The sequence below is a fragment of the Orbicella franksi genome, chromosome 5, assembly GCF_964199315.1.
Source record: "Orbicella franksi chromosome 5, jaOrbFran1.1, whole genome shotgun sequence".
Lineage (NCBI taxonomy): Eukaryota > Metazoa > Cnidaria > Anthozoa > Scleractinia > Merulinidae > Orbicella > Orbicella franksi.
In genome coordinates this window covers 17,732,401-17,759,574 of record NC_138149.1, presented here as the reverse complement: position 1 = coordinate 17,759,574, position 27,174 = coordinate 17,732,401, and the positions used below count along the sequence as shown (strand labels likewise).

At 38.9% G+C, this 27,174-nt stretch overlaps 4 protein-coding genes across 5 annotated transcripts in view; 3 read left to right on the top strand and 1 right to left on the bottom strand.

The window, feature by feature from the left end:
• Positions 1–3,463: 3,463 nt before the first annotated feature.
• Positions 3,464–6,800, bottom strand: LOC145486627 (adenosine 5'-monophosphoramidase HINT3-like). Its single transcript, XM_081465324.1, has one exon. It carries the CDS (start codon positions 6,782–6,784, stop codon positions 6,323–6,325), a length of 462 nt encoding a protein of 153 aa, XP_081321450.1. The 5' UTR covers positions 6,785–6,800; the 3' UTR covers positions 3,464–6,322.
• A 49-nt stretch (positions 6,801–6,849) lies between these two features.
• LOC145486626 (protein CDV3 homolog) lies at positions 6,850–16,693 on the top strand. Of its 2 annotated transcripts, none has more exons than XM_081465323.1 (6): positions 6,850–7,147; positions 8,755–8,834; positions 10,592–10,650; positions 11,829–11,903; positions 12,962–13,121; positions 13,297–16,693. In XM_081465323.1, the coding sequence occupies exons 1-6, from the start codon at positions 6,944–6,946 to the stop codon at positions 13,427–13,429; spliced, it is 711 nt and encodes a 236-aa protein (XP_081321449.1). In that variant the 5' UTR covers positions 6,850–6,943; the 3' UTR covers positions 13,430–16,693. The 2 variants fall into 2 exon arrangements, with proteins under 2 accessions (XP_081321449.1, XP_081321448.1); XM_081465322.1 differs by having other exon boundaries at positions 13,294–16,692.
• Positions 16,694–18,285: 1,592 nt separating this feature from the next.
• LOC145486539 (polypeptide N-acetylgalactosaminyltransferase 3-like) lies at positions 18,286–19,615 on the top strand. The gene has a single exon (XM_081465225.1). It carries the CDS (start codon positions 18,437–18,439, stop codon positions 18,959–18,961), a length of 525 nt encoding a protein of 174 aa, XP_081321351.1. The 5' UTR covers positions 18,286–18,436; the 3' UTR covers positions 18,962–19,615.
• A 136-nt stretch (positions 19,616–19,751) lies between these two features.
• Positions 19,752–27,174, top strand: part of LOC145486538 (polypeptide N-acetylgalactosaminyltransferase 1-like) — an 11,724-nt gene continuing 4,301 nt past the window's right edge. Inside the window, exons 1-5 of the mRNA XM_081465224.1 lie at positions 19,752–20,252; positions 23,632–23,798; positions 24,693–25,068; positions 25,974–26,091; positions 26,224–26,556. Of these exons, the coding sequence (XP_081321350.1) occupies positions 19,927–20,252; positions 23,632–23,798; positions 24,693–25,068; positions 25,974–26,091; positions 26,224–26,556 (1,320 nt within the window). The 5' untranslated portion in view covers positions 19,752–19,926. The remainder of the gene's footprint in view (positions 20,253–23,631; positions 23,799–24,692; positions 25,069–25,973; positions 26,092–26,223; positions 26,557–27,174) is intronic.

Sequence of the window (27,174 nt, the reverse complement as noted above, 5' to 3'; positions counted from 1 at the left end):
TGTAACATTAAACAAGCTGTTTATACTTAGTAATACCTTTTTGCGAGTTACCTGTCGCAACCTGGTCTCGGGATATGGTTCCTACAGAATTAGAGATACGCCGGTTCAGCACGCCGAGAAATGCGGCTTTATGCAATGATCTGACGGGACGGTGCAAAACGTTATACAATTATCTATGGCCTCACCTCAGATCAGTAGTTTCTTGAATGATGTAGCATGCGCCAGTTTTTAGCCGTGATTTGGAATGAGCAATCTTCCTCTTTATAGAAATTATGAACTCCAGTAAAAGCTTCTAATGCTTATAACTTAAATGAAAAACATTACGCTCGGCTAAATTTGTTTCAGCCACCTAATTAACACCAACTTCAGTACAAGTGAATATATGAAATATCATATATTTGAACTGCGGAGAAAGAGATGAAGAAATGATTGATCATTGCAGTTATACACACAGCTAAAGCAGTTGTGAAATTAAAGCCTGAAAGGAAATTCAGGCCTTAACGTTAAAGCCTGAATTTTTTTCAGGCTTAATTTCACAACTTATAACTGCGATGATCAATCATGTCTTCATACCAACTTCAGTGTAAAACAACAGGTTTCGATTTAATTCCAAAACAATTAGCAATATGAAAGGTCACAAACACACAAAGAAAGACCTAATTACACCGAGCATACAAAAAAAGAAAATGAATTTCATAGAGAAACCACCTTATGTTTTGTGGAATTTAGAACTACTTTTACAGCAAAGTGGCCCTCTTTAATCACTGTGATTCCTGCTATGGATGGATTCTATATATGCACCGACTGAATCTTAACAGAAGCAAAGAAACTAGATGCTTTCCAATATAAATGTATGAAGCGCACACTAAGAATAACGTGGCCCCAAACCATCAGGAGATCACAGTAGCGAACAGAGCCGGTCATGGATTGGACATACAATGAGGAACGTCAGAGAAGAGCACTGCGTTGCAGCATTGGAGCTAGTGGAGGCTGGCCAGGGGGGGAGGGGGGGGGGAGGAGAAGACCAGGTCGACCCAAACCAAGTGGAGGAGAGTTACTGAGGAAGTTAGTTGGCTGCCACCCAACACATGTGCAGTTGGGTGGCAGCCATGGGCGACTGTGACAGCTCCAGCCTAGCTCAAGCAGCAAGTCGAAATAGGTGGAAAGAGAGTCTCAAATTAAGCCTTGGGTTATTCCAGGAGCCATGATGGTTATACGCCTTATGGCATGGAGAGATATAGGTATAGGTGGGTACCGAGTGGATTATTCATAATTAGCCTCAGGTTCTTTTTGTACAATAACATCGGTCTATTTGTAAAATACCATAAGGCAACAATCAGACGCTCGATTTCGCGGTGAAATATGATGGAATTAGCTCTATCTCATGCCATAGAACAGTACAGCCAATAAGAGAACGACATTCGTGATATTACACTAAATCGTACTAGAAGTGGCGGCCACTTCAAATACGGTGTGCGAGATAACCGATCTTGGCAGAGTTTATTCATATAGGACAGGTGCCCATCACTAGGAGCATGCAGCTCCCATACTAAGCCTATGTCACGGCATTTTTACGGACCGGTCTATTTTTAGGCTTCTTTTCCCGTGAAATAGGTTAGTTCCGGTCTACATGAGCGCGCATCGGTAAGGAAAAAATTGGCGGCCTCGGGTGGACATGTCGACTTAATCTTCCGGTGAAATGATGACGTCAGTTAAACATAGGCACACAAGGCGTCCAAGAGTTAAATGTCAATATCTACCGACATTTGAACACAACCATTGACCGTTATGGCTCCACTCAAACACCTCCTTCCTCCAATACTACTTCACAGGGTAAACGATACTTTTATAAGTTACCTTATTTAGGCCGTTTTTCTACTGTAGCTCAAAGCAAAATACGCCGCCTTAACAATCGTTATTGTAATGATCTTGACATCAAATTAGTGTTTACCACGTTAAATTAAGAAATCCTTTCTCAGTGAATGATTCCGTCCTTAAAGAACTTCGTTCACGCGTGATTTACAAATTTACTTGTGCTTGCTACAATGCTTGCTATATCGGCGAAACTGGTCGTCATTTTTCCACACGCGTCTGTGAACATCTCTCTTCAGACAAGTCCTCACACGTCTTCAAACACTTGCAAAGCTTAGAACGTTGTCGTCAATCTTGCTCTGCGGATTGTTTCGAAATCCTTGATTCCGCCCCTACTAAATTTCAACTTAAACTTAAGGAGGCTATGCATATAAATTGGGAAAAGTCCAATTTAAAGCAACAAGTTCATCACGTCAACCTGACACTTACGCTTTAGGCTTTATATTCTTTCAAACACTTTATAACTCACTCAAATATGTAATCAATGTTTGTCACTTAATCTTAATTAATTATGCATGTTTCGCCTAGTTGTTATATAGTCCTAACGGCTTTTTCAAATATTCTGTAACTGACCGTCAATCAGTGTTAGTGACATCGAAACATGTCTTATAAATTAAGAAATGTCGTAATCTTCTTAAAAATTACGATTTGTTTTCTGCTGTCTCGACCTTTTCGTGCAAGAGTTATTTTTTTGTGAATTAAAAGCCCCTTGTGGTAGCAACATTCAGTGGACTCTTAACAGTTATGATTAGGTTAATCCAACAAGTAAGTTTGTTTGGTTATGATGTACAGCGAAAAAAAAAAAATAGAAATTGTTTCACCCTAGGAAATGTGATATCAAGCCTATTTTTACATGGAACTGTTCCTAGACTACGAGTAGTCCCTCTTTCGCTGGGTCCGTCGTGCGTGACGCGAAAGAAAACCACGAGGAAAAAATGGCCGCGCGAAATCCTGGGGGCGAGGAACGTCACGCACGACGGACTAAGCGACAGAGGGACTACTCGTAGTCTAAACCGTTCCCAGCAAGACAGCTAAACATCATGCAGTCTCGGTGCAGTCTGTAATAGTAGCTAACGGTAAACCGCAGATTGGTGTTGATTTTGGATAATTTTTCTGACTCATTTTATAACAAGAGCCAATTAAAGGCGAAATCCGATCAGGAAGCGGAGCAAACAGTCTCACAGAAGTTTGCAATACAATGTAAATAACCTCGATGCAAAGTTTTTGTCCGCTTGTCACTCGAACTTGTGGTGGATTCCTCCTTAATTATGATATATGTTCTTAATATTCTCAGAGTTGCCACAATGATCGTAGTTTTTTTTTTTTTCCGGTTTTTTAAGTTACATGAAACCACTTCAAATTAATATCAATTTCAAAACCCGTTTAAACGAGAACACATCATTGAAGGTAAACGGCGTTACCTAACGTGAGACTTGAAACAACCAGAAACATGAAAAACTGTATAATTTTTTTTAACACGTCATGAAATCTTCGGAATTTGTGAAGTTTTCTTGACGCCTAACAGACTTTTTGGTCAAAAAAAGTCAGTTACAGACAAAAGTTTTGTCACGTTATGAGAGGGGTCTCTGGAAAACGAGGACTGGATGGCGGCGGATAGCGGATGCAAAAATGCAGATGGAAAACTGCGGATGATAAAATCCTTATGAGGGGAAAATTTTCTGACAGTCATAGTTGTAAATAAACCAGGCTATTTAAAAGAATTTAGGCCGGGAGAAGTCCAAGTTGTTTTTTTTATTCAGTCACAAAACAGATCAAAACATTTTTACGCCGGCGGAGAAAAACCGGGAAAGTCTTGATGGAATAATAACGGACTAGACTTTTCTTTTATCATTTTAATAGACTCCGTTCTTCTTTCACTACATCGAAGGACGTTCGCCGTTTACTCCTAAGCAAATTTCCACTGCAGAAAATAGGCATTGTCAAATTAAATGAAATACCACTACAGGTACAGGAACCGATTGCGCCCCACTTCAACTGCACGCATCCTGTTTGAGAAGTTTGCAAGGCACATGGGGCGTCAACTTCGCATATCAGCACAGAGTTAAAAAATCTGGCCAATACAAACAAACATTAAGGTTAGTGTTTCGTATTTTATTCATGTCACTGGAGCCCTACAAAGATCCCAGCAACAAAAGTGGTAGCGCTATAGCCCGACCAACCCCTCCCCGTCCGCGGCTCCTGCAGCACAAGACCGTGCACAACACGTCTTCAAAGACTTCAAAGGCCGGCGGCTCTGGAAGAGCGCGGACAATGGTTATGGAGTTTATATAGTGACAATTCCTTGAACAAAGTTACCTTTGTTTGGTCGATCGAACTTCGACCTTATCTTTATCTCTGGCAATCTTTGTTAACCTTTCCTCTGTGTACTTTTGTAGCGAAAAAAGCTGGTTCAAAGGCGTCAAATGGACAGGATACGACTTTCAGGTATCGAACGGGTACAGACGATTTTAAGGGGGGTCCTTCTTAACTACAGATTTAGAGCTGTTTCTAAGGGATTGCTGGAGGCGATATTTAGAGGAAAACTATTTTGGAGCGTTTTGCAGTGCTAAATGGTGAATTTATATGATTTCGCGTGCGTAACTTTCGCCAGTCCAAAACGCGCGTTTAGAATTTTAAATCCTTAACACTTGAAAGAAAAGAGGAGGAGTTCCGATTTTTCTTAGGAATCAGAAAAAAACTTAGCCTTCTTTTAAACCGTACGTATGGAATTACTGTTGGCACGTAAAAGGGGAAAGCTACTGTAGGACGTCTGTTAATACGGGGGTTTATTACCTCATAACTTTTATGAGAATCCGAGTTTCATAAATCCCATACGTAGCATAAGCACCTGGACGTTCTTAATCTATTGACACTGAGTTAAATTTTCGGATTTAGATGGCTTTTATAAACTTTTAGGGTTTTTCTATTCTGGTCATGTGGCTGGTCAAATATGGCCGTGATTTGCAAATCTTGCAGGAGTCTTCAATGGAACTAATCTTTGCAAACAGCTCATCCTTAGGTCTGGTTTTCAAAATATAACGGTTGGAAACCTTTCTTAGCAACAAATTCATGATCAATCGGTAGTTAAGAAGGACCCCCCTGAAAGAGCTTTTTTTTACAGCTTTTGCTCTGATACAGATTTCATGCAACAAAAATCGAATACAAGGCACAAACGTTTTTAGACCTCTGCAAGGAGTTCTTTTTGAACTGCATGTAGTGCAGTCCTGTCACATTACTACCACCACCATCACTACTACCACTACGACTACCACTAGTGCTACCGATACAGCTGCTTCCACCGCCACTGCCACCCCTACTGCTATGGCAGTCGGTAAAAAGTAATTATAGTGGAACTCCGTAAATACGGTCACCAAAGGGCCATGAAAATTTGACCGTATTAACAGGATAGGGTCAAATTTCACGACTGATCTAACCTTAAACAGATATATCAGAATTGCACTTCTAAACAACTGTTCTTTTATAAACATCTGGAACACAGATATAATTTTTTAAAATATTGAATCTTCAATCATTACATACAATATCAACGATGGAAAGATGAACGTAACTGGTTTAAGTGGCTGTATAAACAGAGTAAGATTACGAAGGATTATCTGGGTTTGGATTTCAGAATGTGGGATGTGGCTTTTGGCCGTATTAACGAGGTGGCTGCATTGACAGGGTTTTCTTATAAGAACATGTTTGGGTGTTGCGCCGGCACAAAAATAGTGTCCATAATAACAAGGTGACCATAAGGCAGGGTTTTACTGTACAGCGCTAATGGCTGCCAGGTTTGTAAAGAAGCGAAGAGAGAAGCCTAGAACTGGTAAATAAAACTGCAGCCAGACCACAAGCTTGGAGCATGTTAAAATATAAGAGCCAATCAGGATCAAACTCCATCAGGAAACAAACCAGACGAAATATGACAGAATAAAGGGTTTTCAGAAGTGTTAGACAAGGTCAAACTAAAACTTACATTTGTATCCTAAAAATGCTGTCATTAATGTTGTGGAAAGTCAGCAAACTCTGGTTGTTATGTAACCCATACGCTAAAAAGTCAATCATCTTTTCTACATTAATGTTCATATGAACAGTCAGATGAACTGGCTTTTGGGTGAAACTACCGCAATTCATTTCAAATGATCAGCATATTTGATATTAAGCACCCTGCCATGCACTCAGTACAAGTGTATGTTCTTTCCAAGTCTCAGTTTGTCTGGAGAAATATTACCCCAGGATGCTGGGAGGGGGGGGGGGGGGGGGGGAGAACTCATACAAAAAGGACAGGGTGCTCATCATGCCAAAACAGGGTCTTGGCACCTCTTAGGGGTTCTTTTCAAAATTTCTGCCGAACACAAGTGTTGTTTTTGTAAGGGGTCCCCTGGCGATGTTACATGGCATGCTGGTGACTCCTGTCTGGTCAAGTGAGACATACTTCTGCAAGATTCTATCAGGAAGATGTGGATGGACTTTTCTTCAGATGTTCCAACAGCCACTCGTGAGAAACAAACCAAAAGCTATTCGGTTTGAAGATTTGCCGAGCAAAGAAACCCATCTGTGTACGGGGTGCAATAACATGAAGATGGAGATGCTGTATGGAGTTAAATGGTGGCCAGTGATAGCCATACAATACATCTTCAGGGTCAGCTTCTTCAGAATCGCCAATCACACTCTTTCCAACTTCTTGCAAACGTTCAACCAAGTGGACATGATCTTCAGTCAGTGTCTTAGGATTACCATAATGTTCCTTGGGAATCACTAAATAATGGTGCTTTGCAGCTGGGCGACGATCTGAAAACACTGAAATCTTCTCATCTTCATAAATTATGGGAGTTCCTTGCTCCTTGGCTGCAATTTTACAAAAAATACAACCTCTTTTCTTTCCCACAGTTTCCTGCTTGGCGGCCGCCATGTTTGAAGTGTCCGCGAGGGAATGGAACGAGGTATTTCGAGCACATGCGTCACCAAAGAGTTCGAAGAAAATCAAAAGAATTTGTATTAGTTTCTGGAATTTCGGTTGCAGTTCCCTTTTCCCGGCGCTTTGCCTGCGTCTTTTTCGTGTAGAGAAGATATGTCTGACAATGACAAATCATTAGAGGATTTTTTTGCGAAAAAGTCGAAAGGGAAGAAAGTTAAAGGGAAAAGCAAATTCACTACCAGTGATGCTATTACGAAGCAAGTTGGGTCAGGAGTTAGTCAGAAGGAGTCTGATAGTCGATCTAAAGACCAACCAAGTAAAAAGACTTCAGGAGTGACACCGATGCCGTCGAAACCGGTAAGAACATAAACCGTTTTAATGGTTGATCAAATAAAGTAGGCCGTCATTCTTCCACTGATCGTGTCACGTGTTGAATTTTTCTTTTTGTAGCAAGTCGAATATTCCCAAGTCTCATATCTTACACATGTTTAAAATAAGCTTACTTTATTACTGTATTTTTTCCTTACCGGAAAATGGGTTATGTAACTCATATAAACTTTACTGGTTTCCAATAAGCTTATGAGTAGAAGTAATGTATTAATCAAATCTCCCCAGGCATACCTCGGCCATTAGATTAGTTGATGTGCCCTGGGGATGGGAATTCGGTGTCTGTGGTTGGAATAATTGGGATGGGGAATTTTACACCATAGGGGAAAAAGTTACCTTGAAATCATGGTGAAGTGAGAAGACTTCTAGAGGGAAAACTGTTCTTATGTAACATTGTTGCAAAAAAAAAATGGCCATGAATGGCTTTGTGTTGTGTTTGAACGCAGCAAAAGGAGAGACTGTGCTAGTTCTGTGCAGCCATTCAGAAGCCATTGCGCAGGGTTAAAAACTGAAATTCTAACCAGCCCTCAGTATCTGAGATTTGTCCTTGTGTAAACTTTTCCATCCAAAACCACTGCTAAGGAAACCTGTGGTCTCTGTCAAAGAAGGACAAAGATAAACATGATATTTGTGATAAGAGCATCTCAAATATATTTGCCTGTTTATATTGAAGCAGAGTGGCCAGCTAGCTAGCTCACCCTTCTAGAAGTGTGCAACATTGAAAAAAGTGACTTGGGTAACAAAGTGGGGAGACACCTGATAACATTTTATACTACACAACAATTAAGCTATTAGGGTCTTTAATCAAGTCAAAGCCGTGAGATTTTTATCTGAGAAGTGCTAAGATTTTTGAAGTTGATCCTACAATATCCAAAGAGATCTGCAGATGCTCTGAAGATTTCCCAAATTTATTGTGAATGTTGCTCAGTGCTAGTCCTGGAAATATGTTTTCCCAAAATAACTTTAATGTCAGTTCTTTTCTTTTGAAGTTGAGAATGTGGTATAACGAACTTCTGTCATGTTTGACCATGAAGGGCTCTTGAGAGGTTTTCCACCAATTCTGAATTGTGATAAGGTCCTTTTTGAAAAGCTATTTGGTCATGGTTGCATGGGATAGCAAACTTTGTTTTCTATAAATTGGACAATAATTTTATATGATCTTGATTTCTGTATTGATAGTACAGTACTTCATAAGCGACACATGCTACTATTGTAGACTTGTCTTTGTTGTTGTTTTGACTGCCTAGTACACATAAATATTTTACACTTATTAATTATAATTTAAACAATAGCCTCCTTTTGGTGCAAAAATATGGTGGGATATTTGTGTGCAGATATTATTATTCTGAAGAGCGAGCATACTTTTTGTGCCAATTGAAAATTGAGGTATTTCACTCGGATATTCCCAAGTTTTAGCGGGGGCATATTCAGTCCCTTGACACATTTAGACCAATTGCTTGCGATTGAAAAATATTTGATGAATATTTATCATTATAAATAGCTGTTAACTGTTTCTGGTTGGTGGGTCCCTAATGTACATTAAGTCATAAGTTAGAGTATTTTCTTTGTGGTTGCAGAATGATGAAGAATGGATTGACTTTCAGGAGCCAACTGAAAAGGATTACTCAGGACTAAGGATACAGTCATTACAGATTGTGTAAGTCATTACATACAAGTATTCTTGGACTCACACTGGGACTCATTTTATCAAACTTGATTGATTGTAAGCCTTAACTCAGTTGAAGCAACCCGAGTAAACAAGATGCCAAAGGTAAAACTGGCAATCGGAAGGGTATTTAGCTATTTAGTTGCAACTGAACCACACAGGCCTCGAATTTCTAGTGTACTTCAGAATTTCTCACGATACCTTCTGAGTTGTTTTTATCCCGAAATCCATCTTCAGGACCTTTGAAATCATTTTCAATATGTTCTAGATCAGAATCTCAGCCTTTTGAAGTGAATTTATTTGATCACACTAAAATCGTCACGCAGGCCATACTGTAATTGGAGTGTATTTTTGACCTTGAAATGCTGCTCGAAGATGGTGAAACACGAACTCATGGTTGGAAGACCTTGAAATGCTGCTCAAAGATGGCGAAATGCTAACTCGTGGTTGCAAGAACTTTGAAATGCTGCTAGAAGATGGTGAAACACGACCTCATGGTTGCAAGAACCTTGAAATGCTGCTGGAAGATGGTGAAACGTGACCTTGTGGTTGCAAGAATTACATGTACTCAATACCACCTTGTACACTTGCTAAAATATTACCCGAGACCACTGTAAATGCCTAGTTTCATCAAATCATCGGGAACGCCTTGCATACTACAAACACATTTCTTACTTTTTTGAAATTTCTTGTATGTATATACACCCGGGGAATCCTAGGGAACCTCCTCCTCAGGTTTTGGCCTGTGGGCCAAAACTCAGCGGGAGCAATAACTATTGCACGCAGAGTATTAAATTTTTTTTAGATGATTTCTATGCAGTAAAGCACAAATGAGACCTGTGGGATTTAATCAAGTATGAAAAAAAAGTTGTTTATACTAAAGCTAACTCTTGCTAACGGGGTGGGGGGGGGGGGAGGGGGCGGCAAAGATTAATCATTTGGAAGAAAGTTTCAAAAGTTGTGCAAAACTTTCAGAACATACTTTGAAAGAACTAGAAATTATTTAATAATCAGAATACCATGACCTCATGATTCATCAGTAAAACATGGTGTTTAAAAATGTTTTATCACAGGGCTATGAGATACACAGTTCTGACAACTCAACTGTGTAGATAGTCATTGCACCATCAGTCATATGACTTGTAATAGTTACTTACAGGGCTACCTGTGACAATCTTCTAATGGCAGGGCAGTTAGAACCTCCCACTTCCTGTACCCTGCTCTCCTGCTTCCCATACCTGACTCAGTGTTGGTAGTGTAATCAGTGTATGTATTGGTAGAATTGTAAGTATTGTATGGTTAAATTTACAACCATACTTCTCTGTTTTATGTTTGTATTGCAAATGCATGATTTTCCTTCAAATTTCTGTAAATGATAATAAACTGAATGTATTTGAATGATACAAAAAGGGAAAATTATCAAGAAGAGGAAGTAGATTTTTTGATACCGCTTAAGGGAGGTTCAAACTATGATACTTTCATTTTCTTGTGAACAAGCATAGTGACGGATCTTTTTTGGTATATTTTACATTGTACGTATTATCACCTCTTGTCTATGAACTGATTGTAGACCAATATTTCCTCAAAAACTATAGTAGTTTTTTATTTCTTCTGTATATGAGGAAATGTGCTTGTTCAGCTTCATGGTGTACATGATAATTTCCTTTCAATCTCTTCATCAGGGATTGGTTCCACAAGACTTTTTTAAGTTGTTCACTGAGAACTGTAATAATTACTTTGTTTTAAAGAGAAAATGCTGAAGGCGAAGGATCTGAGGGCAATGAACAAGAAGATGAAGATATTGAAGGTAACGGAATGTGTGAATTAAACCAAAAGATAAAATTTTATTATATGAACACCAATGAAATACAAGGTTAGGCTTCATGTGAATTAAGCATAATTCCTTCACAGATGAGAATAACATGACTGTCATCTTCACAAGTAAAAATGATCATGGTTACATAATAAATCCAGCCTTTCTCAGCGAAAGTGACATGGTTCTGTATTTCATCGGTGCTTATTATAATAAATAGAGCATTACATGGCCATTTAGAGATACAAAATTTATCTTCTCCTGTTGAAAAATATTTCACTTGCTGGCTGCACTCACTCATGAAATATTTTTCAACACTCACAGACAAATTTCATAGGCCTGCACGGCCATAAAATATCCCCTGTTACTGCACACATGACCATTGCCATGATATAACAACTGCTCTAGTCCACTGACCAGTTGTCTAATTCAAATTTGGGATAAAGTTGATCAACACATTTTTGAAATCTTGTGATAACAATGAAATTGTCCAAATTTGTGGAAGTTAGAATTATAAGGCAAAGCCTTCCCTGATTCGTCTCAATTTATGTTAGAGTATTGGGGTTTACAGTGAATTCATGCCACATACATATTGCCTTTTCATCCCTTTTGAATTATCAAGGATTTTACAAAATCTTTTACAGTGTTGTAAGGTTCTGCCACCATGATGAATACAGTGTAATATTTTAAATCTTTTTCTCTCTCTGCTTTTATCCTGATTTCATTTACCTAGAGCATAATTTTGATGTATCTATGATGAAGTGTCCCCCACCCTGCTAAAATATTGTCATCATGATAAAATTTTAAATGTTTGTTTTAATTTCTATACTAAATTTGCCCGCTATAGATGAGAGTAAAAACAGAGGAACAGCATTAACCTGTCATTTCATCACCAATTCAAGGTTCAAACAACTGTGAAACCACTAAAGTGTGCCTCATTCTTAAAATACCACTGCCATTTTAACTTCACAATACAACTTCAATCAAAGCAATCACACTCAAAACTTCATACTAAAAGTTTGAGTTTTCATGTAACAATGCAGTGGTATTTATTTAGGATAACAAGGATGGGCTGTATGGATAAATATAATATTGTTAAAATACATCTACACAGGAGCTGCTCAGAGCTGGGTGGGTTACTAGTGATAGACATTTAAGATGTTGTTATACAGGTGAATCATCACTGAAGAAAGACAAAACAGTAGGACCATGGCAGCAACTTCCTGCAACGTCTCAAGCCACTACTGGTATTTACATTAATTCATATCAACTTTATTTACTGCTCATAATCCTTGCCACAATGTTTTAGTATATTCCAAATCAGTAGGATAAAATACCTGAAAAATTGACTTAGAAGACTGCAGAAAGTCTTTCCCCAGTAAATTTGGGTGCAAAATTAGCAACAGTGCAAGAAAAGGCACATTCATCAAGTGATCAACAAGAGAAAGAAACATCTTTCAAGTATTATCTGTAATCACAAAAAGGCAAACTGAGCCACCAGTTCATTGATATATTTTGAGGCTTTAATGTTACATAATGGTCAATTTCCTTTGTTTAGTATTGTTGAGAATTAATAACAGTAATATTTCTAAATCTTCCTGGAAACATTAGAAAAACCAGAAAACATTGCCATTATGTGGACGGTTTCAGCTACGGCACACTAGTTTAAAAACAATAGAGTGTTTCTTTTGGGGAACTATCGGCTGATAGTTGCCCCGCGGAAGTTTGATGTTCTTAAAACAAATATTTGCCTGAGAAACAAAGCTTCAAGGGCAAATATGCTAGTTTTCAAATTTCCAAGGGGCAACTATCAGACTGATAGTTCCGAGATATAAACACTCTATTGTCGTTATTGTTCACCACTAAATTTTCTTCTGCGCACCAGTTCAAAAATCATATTGAATTATTTATATTCAACTTTTTTAGATGAAAGCTATGAAAGCCAAATGTAAAATTTAAAAAGGAAAATAAACAAAATCCACTTAATACAATTTCAATTGTTTATTTTTTTCTAAGCTCGCTTGTTTACAGAAAATTTTTCACGGACAAGTACTATCCATCCGGGTATTTTCCTCGGACAGGCACTTTGGGCTGATAGTTTCTCTCCATGGATGAACACTATCGCATCACGTGATCAATTTAAACCAATAAGAATCGGAGAAAATTTATTGGTGAACTATAATGGCTGATAGTGTGCCCTTGTTTATCACCTATAGATCACTTATATATCATATACGGTATCATTTATCAGCGCCTGTAAGTTCACCTTACCTGATGTTTTGTTCCTTGTTTGGTCAAACTGTAGGTCCTCAGGCCGGTGAGGAACCTAAACCAGTAGGGGCTTACAGACCACCAGCCTATAGAGCCCCTGGTAGAAGAGTGCCAGGTGCCAAGAGTAAGACCCCAGAACTTGATAGTGAAATTGCTTTCCCCTCATTATCAGCAGCCATGGCAACAAGTAAAAGGTTAGTTGTAGTAAATATTTACATGGCGATAATGAGATTAGAGAATATATGTTAATTGCCTCTGTTTTCTCTATCGTTTCTTACTCACATTCCCCAACTCCAGGCGACCCTACAAGTGAAATCCACTTATTTGCGCAATTGTTTCATTCAAATGTATTTTGTTTGGTTTTAGCAGTACAAATAAAGAGACAAATGGTGGAAAGAGTTTTGAAACTGTCAAGCATGGTTCAAGGACGCTTGAGAGTTTAGCTGATCGAGGACCACGGCTTGACTTAGGAAATAAGTTTGATGCACTAAGAAGAAGCTAAAGCTTGTAGCTGCTTCCCAAATTTTCCAAAGAATGGTAAACACAGCGTGGATGTTGACAGATGTTTCAAGAGTAATGATGTCCTATTAAGTTTTCCTGAGTTAAATTACATGTAATAGACTAGCTATATTGACCACAGGCGGCCCAAACATTGGATACGATTAATAGGTGACATCATGCTGTTGGCGATTGCGTTACAATTTTAGCCGTTTATAAGACAATGTATGAGAATGCTTGGAAAACTGCTCTAAATACAACGTGTAGAAAATGATTTAAATAAAACTGGCTTACCTCGTGTTTGTATTCTGTTATTTTGATGTCTCAGTGTTCCTGGAGGTGGTTTAGAGCCATTTAGGCGATGTTTACTTTCTGACCGTTTGCACTGAGAAAGTAAAATTTTAATGGCTCTAAACTACCTCCAGGAACACTGATACATCAAAATAACGGAATACAAACACAAGGTAAGCTATTTTTATTTAAATTATTTTCTACACGTAGCATTTAGAGCAATTTTCGAAGCATTCTCATACATTGTCTTATAAAGAACTAAAATTGTAACGCAGTCGCCAACAGGATAATGTCACGTTTTAATCGTGTGCAACGTCTGGGCCGCCGCTGTATTGACTAGTTCGATAAAGCAGTTCATAGTCCAGGGAGCAAAAGCCGCTAAATTCCCGCATGCCCAGGTGTTTCGCATTGTCCAGTCAGATAAATGCTCTGTGCACGTTGCTAGGCTACGGAAAGTTACTCAGTAATCTGCCATAGGCGAGAGATGTGGACGATAAACGATGGTTGCTCCCTGGGCTGGAGCATCCTAACGTAGAATGTCTTTCTGTTTTTGTTTGCCTTTTTTGTTTTTTATCATGCCACCATACGGGCCTCGCTCTGTCGCAGTCCTATAGAAAACATGATGCGAGCTGTCGCGTGTAGGGCCAGACGTGTTAGCCTGTGCCGCGTCCAGGGAATGTTCACAACTTCTAAACAAATCAAACTCGGCAAAGGTGGTGTGATCAAATAGTCATTGACTGAGTCACGTCAGACAGGGTAGTCAGGATTCCTACGTTGCTGATCTCTCAGTCAATGCATCCTGAGCCAAATATTATCTGTTCAGCCTTCCCACTCAGTCAATAAGCTTGAAGTATTTTTCAGAGAGAGTGAGTGAGTTCATTTTCATTTGCACTTAAGGTGGATATTTTCTTTGTGGGGATTTTACTAAGCATGTGAACAATTATTTTGCTGTTATTTCTCAGTATATGTCACATTCAATAGGCCAAAGTTACCTTACCTTGCTCCCAATCAACATTTACCTGTTGTATTTTTTTATGCGGGTGAATTGCGGAAAAATGACAAAAAATTTACTGCTTATAACCAATATGATTTTCAACAAACCTAATTGATACAATAAAGAATTGTCAAAGGCTTGTGAAAAATAGTTCGTGGCAAGTTCGTGGACTTGCCACGAATTATTTTTTCACAAACCTAATTCATAGAAAAAAGTATTTTGAGTTCATGTTGTGAACTAGATCAGGGACGAATGAGCTGAAAGTCCCTTGTCCTTGTCGCAAGTGAATAACACAAGTCAAGTTAATGCTTCCTGTTCTGATCGTATAACTATTTGTGATAATTTGCTACCGCTACCATCCAGTCTGGAAATCCTTGGCTTGCTATTGTTTACTTTTGATCAACATGGTTGCTGTGCAACCCTAATGTAATCTTTATGCTATAAAGTGTCCTCGTGGCTATGTTGTTGTGCCCAAAGAATGAGAAATTTTTGCGAAAGAAAATAATTTAATTCTCAAAGGTGAAAAATTTCTTTGTTTGGGAACACCAGCATGGTCGCTGTTACGTCACGTGAAAACGGTCTGTAAGTCGGGACATCGAAAAAAGTACACGTCGGAAGTCAGTCGAGTTTATTTCTTCCTTCTAGTGAATGAGTAATTGAAAAGACTGTATTATATTGTCCAGTTGAATATTGAAATAACGTTAGTGAATATAGATCAGGGTTAAAAACCTGGCTCTGTTAATCAAAGGATGGGTAATGCTGTTGATCGCCAGAATAAGTTACTGTTCAGTAGATAGAGCACACTTATCCACTCTTTGAATATTTGGACCCTGATGAGGACCCTGATGACTCTTCAGGCCGAATAACAAGAAGTGACGGCTTACGAGCTGCTAGACGCGGGTTTCTTTTCTCCGCTCTAATTAAAGTCTAAGGACCTCATCTAAAGGAAATTAAGATGGTGCTGGTCTTCTCCTTATAGGTAATAAATCGCTGTCAATCATTGGATAACACAAGCCGAAGTCTTAATAGTTTCGTGGGTGCAAAAATGGAATTTAATATCTTTTAAAGATATATTTAAACATCATCTAATATGCGGGCTACACATTGTTGTGTTTTTTAGTAGCCAGTCAGCTGTGTTCTGTTGGAAATCCGCAAAACTGATTGGTTCTCTAATCGTTCTCTGTTTAACAATTATTCAACGAGCGCGTTGGATATGAGATGGTAGCGCCGAGTTGACTATAACCATCTCATATCCAACAAGAGCGAGTGGAATAATTGTTTTATTAAAAACACCCCCAAAACATAGGAAACTAAACTAAAACTAAAATAAAAACGCCTGAAAAAAAATTAAGCGCTTGCTTACCATATTTGTAGAGCATGGTATAATGGCTCATAACCTATGATACCTAAGCCAATGAAAATGCAACGATCCAGTTTCTAATAATCGCTAATAGACAACGATCATGCGCCGCGCGCTGCTCTTGAAACTGAAAATCATTCTTTTAGGCTTAAAAATAAGCAAAATTGTAGGTTTTGTGGTGCAATTCTTTAGGGTGTCTACTAAAGCAATTAGACTACGCCCTCGTTTACTATAAGCAATAGTGAACTCGGGAAACCCCTGGTTGACTATTCGCTAATAGAAAACTCGGACTCTAGTGATTTCTTTGCCACTGCCCACGTAGCAAGCATACATGACGTCACTTCTTAATGTAAAAAATCTCACCATCTGTAAATATGGCGATTGCCCACAATTCGACGACAGCAGCGAAAATTAGCTAGTCGAAAAGTGCCTACAGCTCTTAATTTAGCCTTAAACTAGAACCAACTTGCACTTTGTTTTAATAATCGGCCTTAATGTTTATTGTTTGTTTAATTGAATCTTTGCCAAACTTCTTGGTCTTATTTGCCTTAAATTGAATTTATTTTAATTTCGAGTTTGCAGAATTAAAAAACAAACTTGTCGACTCTAATGGTTATTTTCGTCTGCTGAAGTATTGAGCGTTGTCTTAAGAAGTTAGCATTTCTTTGTAAACAAGAAATATACCAATGCGTCATTGTGGTTGGAAATATGCAGCATCAATCATCGATTAGAATCAAACTGACTTACGGTGGTTTGGTTATCCCAGTCTGGCCGACAAACAACAACATGTTCTGATTGCGGCCGGTTATTCCATTGGAACCAACGAATCCGTAATCTGTCTCCGCCGGACATAAGGTCTAAAGTAGGTGGCCAAATATGCTACTGCGCATGCCATATCGTCAGCAGCACATACCCAGTGTACCGTGTATCATAAGAACCCTGCTAAACAGTCTGCATTCAGTTGAGCTTTGTTTCGTTGGGCGCAACCTCCCAAAAAAGATCTGGAACGGGAATTACTTAGCTCTTATTAACCGAGCAGGAGGTCTGTGTGGGAGAATCTTGACCGTGGTCGTGAGTATACCGAGGTCAAGATTCTCCCATACAGACCGACTAAGCTCGGTTAATAAGAGTTAAGTAATTCCCGTTCCAGATCTAATAAAATTACCGGTCTAGGAGCCGGTCTAGGAGCCGGTCTAGATGGGAAAATCTAGACCGTTTTCAATATCGATTTTAGCCAATCAAATTCGTGAATTTGATAGTTCCCAGTCCTCATGAGACAGAGCCATATAACAATGTACAGTGAAATGTGCACCGCCTCGTTCTCAAAGTTTTTTTGTAATATCAAATCACACATTCTTTATGAATTTTTTTCGTATAATACAGAATACTCCGCCGTGGAGCTAGGTTTTTCAAAACACGAACATACATTCAAACTCAGTGATGATAGAAACCGAAAGTATCGCCTGGAGGATGTTATTTATAAGCCCTGTAATCTTGCTTCGTTTCCTGCCTTTTCACAGTCAAAACCCATTTTTAGTCGTTATGGGAATATATACATGTGGCCTATTTGTCACGTAGCTAATGAAGCATAATGTGCAACTTAAAAAACCCTCTGGATTGTGGCGATGAAAATTTATAAATCTGGCTTACTAGCATAAGTTTTGCAAAATTGCATGATTTGGAATGCGATCTTTACTGAAGTGTTATCAAATACACAATCTATAGCAACTTGAGCGTCGTACAAAGTGAGGTCCTCGGATTATTCAGATCACGGTCACTGATTCCTCAGCCGATTATAAAAATCGTTCGAAATCCGCGTTAAAATATAAATGACATGCACGCATACAGGTTGTTCCGTTTTGGTAAACTAGAGAGTCATTCAGGCTCTTCATCTTGAAGAGCAAAGCACTTGAACTAACAACTGTAGTCTCCACTCGGACGTGATAAGAGTGACCTGTTGATGCCTGTGAGGCTTCAACTAAAGCCAGACAAGTTCACGCATCACAACAAAGAACGTTGTATTTTTGTTGAACTTACCGTTTTACAGCGTTCTTGGTATGAACAAAAAGCAGAAAATTGAATCAGTGTAGCGCAAATGAAGTAAATTGAATAAACTTGACATGTGGCAAGACAGGTATGGTGATGAATTCACAGGTGGATCAAAACTACAACCTGTGGTTCCACGTGACCTAGCAAAAGAGCCAGCATTGTTTCCTTCAAGTACATGTTGTTCGTCAACCGAAAGTTTTTTGCTCCCTAGAAATCTAGGGTTCTGCAAAGACCCTTTTATATCACACTATTTGATAAAACAGTTATGGGAACATGAAGATGCGCCGCATTAAAATACTGCAAGGTACAAACCGATCATGGCAAGGCTGATTTCTAGGAGAAGACTAGTCTACTACACCATAGTGGTGACTTCCGTCTGTTGGATACTTGGAACTGTGTCGTTTTTCCTCATTCAGTCATTGGAAGTTAGTATTGAAGTCAAGAGGAGAACTTCTGACAATTACTTACCCCTTCAAAGGCCCAAGTGGAACGTTCAGCGTGATCAACCTGCCAAGAAAACAGACAAGAGACCGGCTGAACATGGCATTCCAAATGCAACAAAGAAAGACATTATTAAACCGATTAACAAACAAAGCTCCAAAAAGGATATTGGTACTTCAAAGAAGCATCAAAGAGAAATTGTGTTAATTACAGCAAATTACGAGAGATATCCCCCAGGGGCTAAACTAAAGGGCCCTGGAGCAGGGGGTGAGGGAGTCACGGTGCCGGCTTCTCGCAAGGACGACGAAGATGAAGGATTTGATCAACATTCATTTAACCGTGTCGCCAGTGATATGATCTCTATGCACCGAACACTCAGAGACCATAGACACAAAGGGTAAGTGGTTTACGTCTTATTTAACTCGTGTAATATTTTGGTTTTAAAATCCATTACATATCTGATTCAGCCCTAATAAGGTGGACAACTCAATCATGTTGTCCAGGCAATTTGTGCTTTTCAAGGGGCTGGTCCGTTGGCATTAGTAGTATATCAGGGAGAGGGGTGGGGAAATTAAGGACATGAGCTGTAAATGTCAGTCAGATATCAGTCTTGTGCAGTTCAACTTATGGTCCGTTTTATGTGACTCTGGTTAGTAGGGGTACGTCGACAGTAAGGATGATTTGTGAATCAGCTTTGGGTGACAGCTGTCCAATTAACGCGCCTACGAAGAAAAATTCATGTGGCAGAGAATTCGCCCGACTTGGTTTGTAATCTTTTCACACCAAAAATAAGAAGTTTGACATTCTTTAACTTGCCTCAAATGCTCAACACTGTGACAAGAAGACCTTTCGATCTTTTTTTTATATTATACAATGGCGGGGTTTTTCCCAAGGATTACGATATGGCGATATGAAGCTGAGAGATACCTGTTATTTTTTCATTCCATCGATGAACGACTTTTCATGCCACGCGTGATTTAATGCTGGCAAAGGTGCCATTATGAATCGATAAATACAGAGCTTAGAGCCCATTTTTTGAAAGCCAGTTCCGCAGAACCATATTCTTGAAAATTCCCATTCCAGACCAAAGACCATTCCTGAATTTTTATTCCACGAGTCTTCCACTGGTCAGATGAAACGAAGGCTCTGAAACCCCTTCGGTAGTACTCACTCGATGGGACATTCGATTGTTCGCTCATCCAAAGCTTACTCCGAAAGGATTCCCATGAACATTGGAATTATTCTCTTTTCGTTGGCGACATGTTTGTTGGAAGCATAAAGGTGTGATCTTGAGGATGACACATTATGCAACCGATGGCGTGAGTAATGTTTGAGAAGGAAGAAAATTACTTGAGAAAAATCAAGAATGATCATTCCAAAGCGACGCATTGTGTTCTACTTTGTGGTCATAACATCTTCTGTATGGATTTATTTGGCGGTGTACATTATCTTTAGCAATAAGCTTGATACGGAAGTAAGTAATCCTGGTGATGCAACAATTTACAACTTGCTTATGTACGACAAAACTCCAGATAGAAACCCTGACAAACCAGGAGAATGGGGTGCCGGCGTGTCGCTTAATTTTCTAGAAAAGAAAAGAGAAGAACAAGGCTTTAGTGATCATGCATTTAACCGCGTCGTAAGCGACAAGATTTCGTTGGAAAGAAACCTTCCCGATGTACGAAATTCCAAGTAAGCTATGGTTCATTTCGAGTTGTCTTTCTTCATCCTTTATCCACGACATTCATGTAAATCTTAGGTCGTGGAGTTGTGTATTAAGCTTAATATTAGTCGATGATTAATGACAAATTATATGATGCTGATGTGTGTTGCCACTTGTAATGGCTCTGTCAATTCTAAGCCGCTCATCCCCCCTTTCCATTTTTCAGGCATTTGTGATTTTTTTTTGAAAAAACGTTGCAAATGCTAGAACAAATGTATGAATCCAACCAGACAGACTTTAATGAAGAATGGAAATCCCCGATCCATGGGGCGAGGTAAAAATTCTCTTTTTCTCTTCTTTTATTGTTTACAAAGAAATGGATCTAAGTATTTAGAAATTATGCAACAACTGGCATCTTCTTTCATCAGGGACTTTATGTCCATATTTCTGTGTTTGACCACCAGGGCTGATTGCTCTTAGACTACAAGTAGTCCCTCTTTTGCTTAGTCTGTCAAACAAGACTGTAAATAAACCGCGAGGTAAAAATGGCCACGTGAAATCCTGGGGGCGAGACGTGCGTGAAAGGAGGGACTACCACCTAAGCCAGAGAGTTTGAATTATGCGTTGCTCTCACAAAGTAAAAACATGATTGGCTCAAGTTAGGGGCGTTGACAACATGTCAACATTTGAGATAATTTTGACGTCTTGCAGGACTGTTTATCTCGCTCTCTGAAAATGGAAAGCTTAGGAACCAGAGCAAATCAAAGCACTGGAATTGTGTCTCACAAGCCATGATGTTCTTGCGATTCTGCGTACAGGCTATGGAAAGAATTGAATTTTTCAAGTGTTTTGTTGGCAAAGCTTTTCGCCTCGAAACTGAATGCGAGCGTGTTAGTGTTTTCGCCACTCAACACCAGGTCAACAGAATCGTTGAAGAACAATTCCGTAAATATGAATTGATTGAGCTTGGCCTTTGTGCCGTCCATTTGAAAGATTGAACCATACTTGCCCCCAGGAGTTCGTATGGCCATTTTTCCTCACGGTTTTCTTTTGCATCCTGCATGACGGAGTAAGCGAAAGAGGAACTACTTGTAGTCTAGATTGCTCTGCCTAACAGAAAACAAAATCTGGCCAAAATTTTGCAAGAAAGCAAAGACTTGGGTAATACTTGGAGTTGCCAAGCCCAGAAAAGCCAGCTGGGCTTGTCAATTTGCACACTTAGTGTTTTCTTAGCTACATCCTTACCAGTGGTAAGTGCAACTGGCTTACATGTACCATCTGGCAAGTGCATTCACAGCATCTGATCACTATTAAGCATTCTACTTGAATAACAACGACAGTCGAGTACTTTTGAATTGAATCTTTTGCCTTCTAAAGCTGTCAAGTCTTTCGGCCATTTTTTGTTTGCATAAGGAAGCAACATAACATTTGGAATTTTTTTGCACGCTAGTGTGGGAGCAGAGCTTAGGTTTGATAGCAGCTCCAAGTGTGGAACTTCAACAACATTTAGCCCCTCACTGCATATGTTTTGCATTGAAGGCATCAGGGAAGACAGTCAGGAATTTAAAAATAAACAACAAAAGATGTACATTTAGAAAAAAAAAACTGACAGATATAATTGCCTTTGACAATGGCCCCCCCTTCTGGGCTGACCTGTTATAGCTGATGTCCAACTCTGGGACAGGAAAAGTTGTCAAATGCCGACCAATTCCCACAGGGGTGATGGAGGGGCTTGAAATTGACAGAGCCATATATACAAGTGACAGATAACTTGAAAGACTTTCAAACAGAAACGGTTCATTTAGCCTCTAGGTTCGTGGATAATAATTGTTTATTTATAGAATACTCATGGATAAAATGCTAATATAAATTATTTCGTATAATTTCCAGAGGTGATTATAAGAATTGGATGTTCTGATTGGTTGAAAAGCTTGACCGCGCTAGGCTGTGAATGTAACATTTCTGAGCTTGGTTACAAAGCTGACAGTTGCTCAATGAAAATTTTATTCATTGCAAAGATATCACTCCAAGTCAAGGATATTTGAAAGCATTGTGAGTTTTCAAAATGACTGCTGTCGCTCTCTTAGACCAAAAAAATTTTCAAGAACTCATATTCGAGGTATTAAAGAATGGTAAATGCAGTGGTCTATCACCAGTAGGTCAGATCGATTGACCAAAATTTAGTTTTCTTCAAACTGAAGCTACTCATTTTGAGACGATGAAGGTACCAGATGAATTTATATTTCATAGACAGTGTCTTTCTTGTTTGTTTTACAGCCTAACTCGATGTGTAAATTGATTCACAATCAATTTGCAAGTAAGCTTAATTGCTGGTACGTTTGTGTTTTTATGTTTTAGTTCGTTGCAGTTTTTGATATTCATCTCTGAAAATTATACTAAAACAATTATTCACCTCAGGCTCAGTGAACATTGGTGACTATTTACCTTGACTTCGTCGCAGTAAATATTCACCAATGTTCACTTCGCCCTCGTGAATAATATTGTTAGTTATTAGTATGATTAATATTATTGTTTCTGTTGTATTATTTATAAATAGCAAGCTGAGCCATAATAATGACAGAAAATATGTGGATCAGGCTTCTTTGTAAGCTTTATGTACTAACACTGGCTATTTCCTGTGATCTGTGAACATTGACATTTCAGACTGGCCATTTGAAATTGCTCTGTGGTTGAGCTAAAGAGCTGAGGAGGCTGGTCAGTTAAGCAGACATTTATGGGAGGGAAAGGACTGCATGGCAAGCCTGAAGAGTGTAGCAGGCTATTGAGAATAAAAATGAGAATAAAAATGAGAATAAAAATGAGAATGGCATTTATAAATGTCTGGTTCAAGTAATTGCCGAACCTCAAGTAAATGCCAGTGTGTCAAATAAATGCTCACGGGGTAGAGGGTATTTACATGTAAAACTTAACTGACCTAGTGTTCCTGTGAAGCTGGCATTTGTGGTCCCTTCAGCATTTAGTAGAGACAATACTCTTTAGTGACTGCAGATCCAAACTTTTGAATAAAATATAAAGCTCTTGCTTATGTATATTATGGAGAGGGGTAATTGTGTTTCTTTTTGAGTGTGCTTGAGCTTAACTTGTGCTACGATAATACAATACTAGCTGTTAAACTAATGTCAACAGCTGGCAAAGTTTCTCAAACTGAAATGGCCGAAATTTGTGGCAGCACTGATTAAAAAATACATGCTCGCATTTCAAGATTGATCTACCATGTTATTATTTTAATTAATAATTATCATCCCACAGATTTTAAAATGACCCAAACTTGTCAGCAAAACAAAGTTAATTGCTTGTATTAATAAAAGAAACATTAAACAAATTTGAAGAAACTTAAATCAATTCTTACAGTCATATAACCTTATTAAGATACCTTTTTTATTTCAGGTGTAAAACAAAGAAATATCCTGTGAATCTTCCGACAAGTACTGTTATTATATGTTTTCACAATGAAGCCTGGTCTACTCTGTTAAGAACAGTGCATAGTGTTATCAACAGAACTCCTCCACAGTTACTGAAAGAAATCATTCTTGTAGATGATGCAAGTGAGCGAGGTAATGAAAGCTTACCAATGTTAAGGTCATTTGGCTGAGGCCAGACTTGCTTCCTATTCCTTCCCTTCAGAATTTCCAATAACCTTCATCGAGGTGGCTTTAGATATTTTCTGGAACTGCACAATGTACAGTATTGTAACTATTTTTATCATTTGACCCATACTGCCTGTGCGCACTATTTCCTTGGAGAGCCATAAGGAAAAAGGACCGACATGAAGGCCATACATGTCGAAGTGAGAAGGCTGGAAAAACGTGACTGTTTACAATCTCTCTATTTTTCAAATTATGCACCCGAAAGAAAAAGCGGGCCAAGCCCTACCAGAAATGCCAATGGCCCTGCAAAATTGATGTGAGTTAATGACAGAAACAGTTTTGTTGCTGCAAAATTTTTTCCTTAAAATGAGTAATGAAAATGAACATGTATTTATATTTTAAGTCAAATTATTCATGCATTTTGATTGGTTCTCAGTTATGATCAAATGGAAGACAGATGCATAACTGAGGTTATTTGTCTCGAAATTATATAAAAAAGATAGATTCAATGTTACATGCATCTGTTCAATAACAGATCACAGGAGACATCTGTGATTTATTACTCGGAATGCACAGACCTCACTCTCCTTGGGCCGTTCATCCTGACCTCAAGCCAAATATTTTCTCATCTGGCCCTCCCACTCAGTCAATAAGTTCACAGTATTTGTGAAGAATTAGAAAAAAATGGTATTAATGTTATTAGTATTAAACATATGAAACTGCATTTATGAGAATGGAGTGTACTTAAAGAAACTTTCCTGGGTTGTATAATACTACCTTTCTTTTATAACACTAATTCATGAACTACTGGTGCCCAATAGGTATGCTTTGATCAACTCTGTCTCCCTTTATGATTTACAGATGAACTGAAAACAAAGCTTGATGACTATGTTGCTAAGCTCGGAGTTGTTAGGATTATTCGCCTTCCAGAAAGACAGGGTCTCATTCGTGCAAGACTCAAAGGAGCATCAGAAGCTAAAGGACAGGTTTTGACATTCTTGGATGCTCACTGTGAATGTTCTAAGGGCTGGCTGGTGCCGCTTCTTGCTAAAATTGCTGAGAATCGTTCAAATGTAGTAATGCCTGTCATAGATGAAATTAGTGATCAGAATTTTTATTATCATGCTGTGCCAGAGCCATTCCATAGAGGAATTTTTCGTTGGCGGCTAGAGTTTGGTTGGAAGCCTGTTCCTCAATATGAGATGGAAAGGCGTAAAGATGGAACTGATGGTATAAGGTGAGCACATCAAATGAATAGATTTTTTGTGAAGTATGTGAAAGGTCTGTTTCCACTGGTTAAGTAACTGGCCTTACTGAAATTTGGAAATTGGATAAACTACTTGTTTCAACTGGTACAAAGGTTCCTCTAAAATGATATTGTTCTCAAGAGATCTGCAATTTGGGAATCCTATATTTGTATACATCCTACACCTGGAATATTTGTGAAATCTGAATGTTGGGTTCAGTTGCAAACAATCTTGGTTAGATTTCAGACAACCTGTATCAAACTGCAGATGGGTGCTGTTAGGTTACTTGTAATGTTAGTCAGGCTACAGACGGTCTGGGTCAGGTTGTGAACAATTTTGGTCAGCTGCAGGTTATTGGATCAGATTGTAAACAATCTGGATTAGGTTGCAAACAATAAAGTTTGGCCACAACAAACTGCGTCAGGATCTGGATCAGCCTGCAGGCAATTTATTTCAAACTAAAAACTTCATTTTCCACACCAATTTTCAGACTTAACAGTTCACCTATTGAACTTGTAAATGGTGTCTCAGTCTATTCAGTGATATTTTGTGTTTTCTTGTCATTCTGTTTAAAGATAAAAAGCCTGGTAAAATGTATGTATGTCATTGTTCTCTTAAAAGCACACTCCTGATCCAATTTAAAAAAAGAAGGCAAACCTAGACCTAATATCTTTGTCCAAATTTCAAATCAAAACAGCTAATAAGGTATACCCTGCAGGTACCTACATGGTGTGTGTACAAGGAAGTGGCCCCCTTCCTCCCCCCCCCCCCCACCCCCACCTTAACCAGGATGAAAGTTAACACTGGTGGGAGAGGTACCAGTTGGCTAGTGTTGGCATGTCCAACTTTGTGTCAATCAACGTATTAAATAGCAACTTACAATGGTTTTTTTCAGGACCCCGGTGATGGCAGGAGGTTTGTTCTCTATTGATAAAAGTTACTTTGAGGAAATAGGAACTTATGACACTGGAATGGATATTTGGGGTGGAGAAAATCTTGAAATATCTTTTAGGGTAAGTGTTCACTTCTATAACTCTTCTATCTTATCATGTATGAACCACGTACTCCTATTTCTCCTCTAAGATGCTGTGCACCATATTTAATACAGAGTAAAATTATTTGTTCATACATTCCATATGCTTTAGGTCTGGATGTGTGGAGGCACCATTGAAATGCTTCCCTGTTCACGTGTTGGACACGTGTTCAGACCTCGCTTCCCGTACTCATTCCCCGCTCGTCCAGGTGGCGACCTTGATGTTGTAAGTCGTAATCTTATGAGAGTGGCAGATGTGTGGATGGATGAATACAGTAAACATTTCTACAACATCCGCTTTGATCTGAAACGAAAGAAACACGATGACGTCAGTGAAAGACTTGCTCTTAGAAAGACGTTAAAGTGTAAAAGTTTCAAGTGGTACTTGGAAAATATTATACCTGAATTAGAAGTTCCAGATACAAACTTTGTGGCTGCTGGCCAGGTAGGTTGAAAAGGATGACACGTCAATGCAATGTGTCTATCTCAGTAGCTAGGTAGAGTAAGAAAGTTTTATTGTATAGGAATCCTAAACCTCTCTACTTGTTTTAGAGTAGAGGCCTTAAAACAAAGCAACGGTGGCATTCTCACAGCAAAGTTTGTAATAATCCAGTGCCAGAATAGAAAAATCGTTTGTAAATGTATGGGATTTTGGTCAAGTAAAAAAATCAGCGAGTGTTTTTGTACTTCCTGACCGATTTAACAATAGTAGTTTCAATGTTTTGTGGGAGGAGCAGTGGCCTCATTGTTTTGTGCGCTCGTCTCCGGGTTGAGTGGTCCGGATTCGAACCCTGGCCGGGGACATTGCGTTGTGTTCTTGGGCAAGACACTTTACTCTCACAGTGCCTCTCTCCACCCAGGTGTATAAATGGGTACCGGCGAATTTAATGCTGGGGGTAACCCTGCGATGGACTAGCATCCCATCCAGGGGGAAGTAGAAACATTCCTATTTGTTTCATGCTACAGAAATCGGGATAAGCTTTGGCCTGATGGGCCACTTGGGTCGTATGCAGACTTTGCTTTCACCAACATGTAGGTTCAATGGTTGATAAAAAGAAATGGA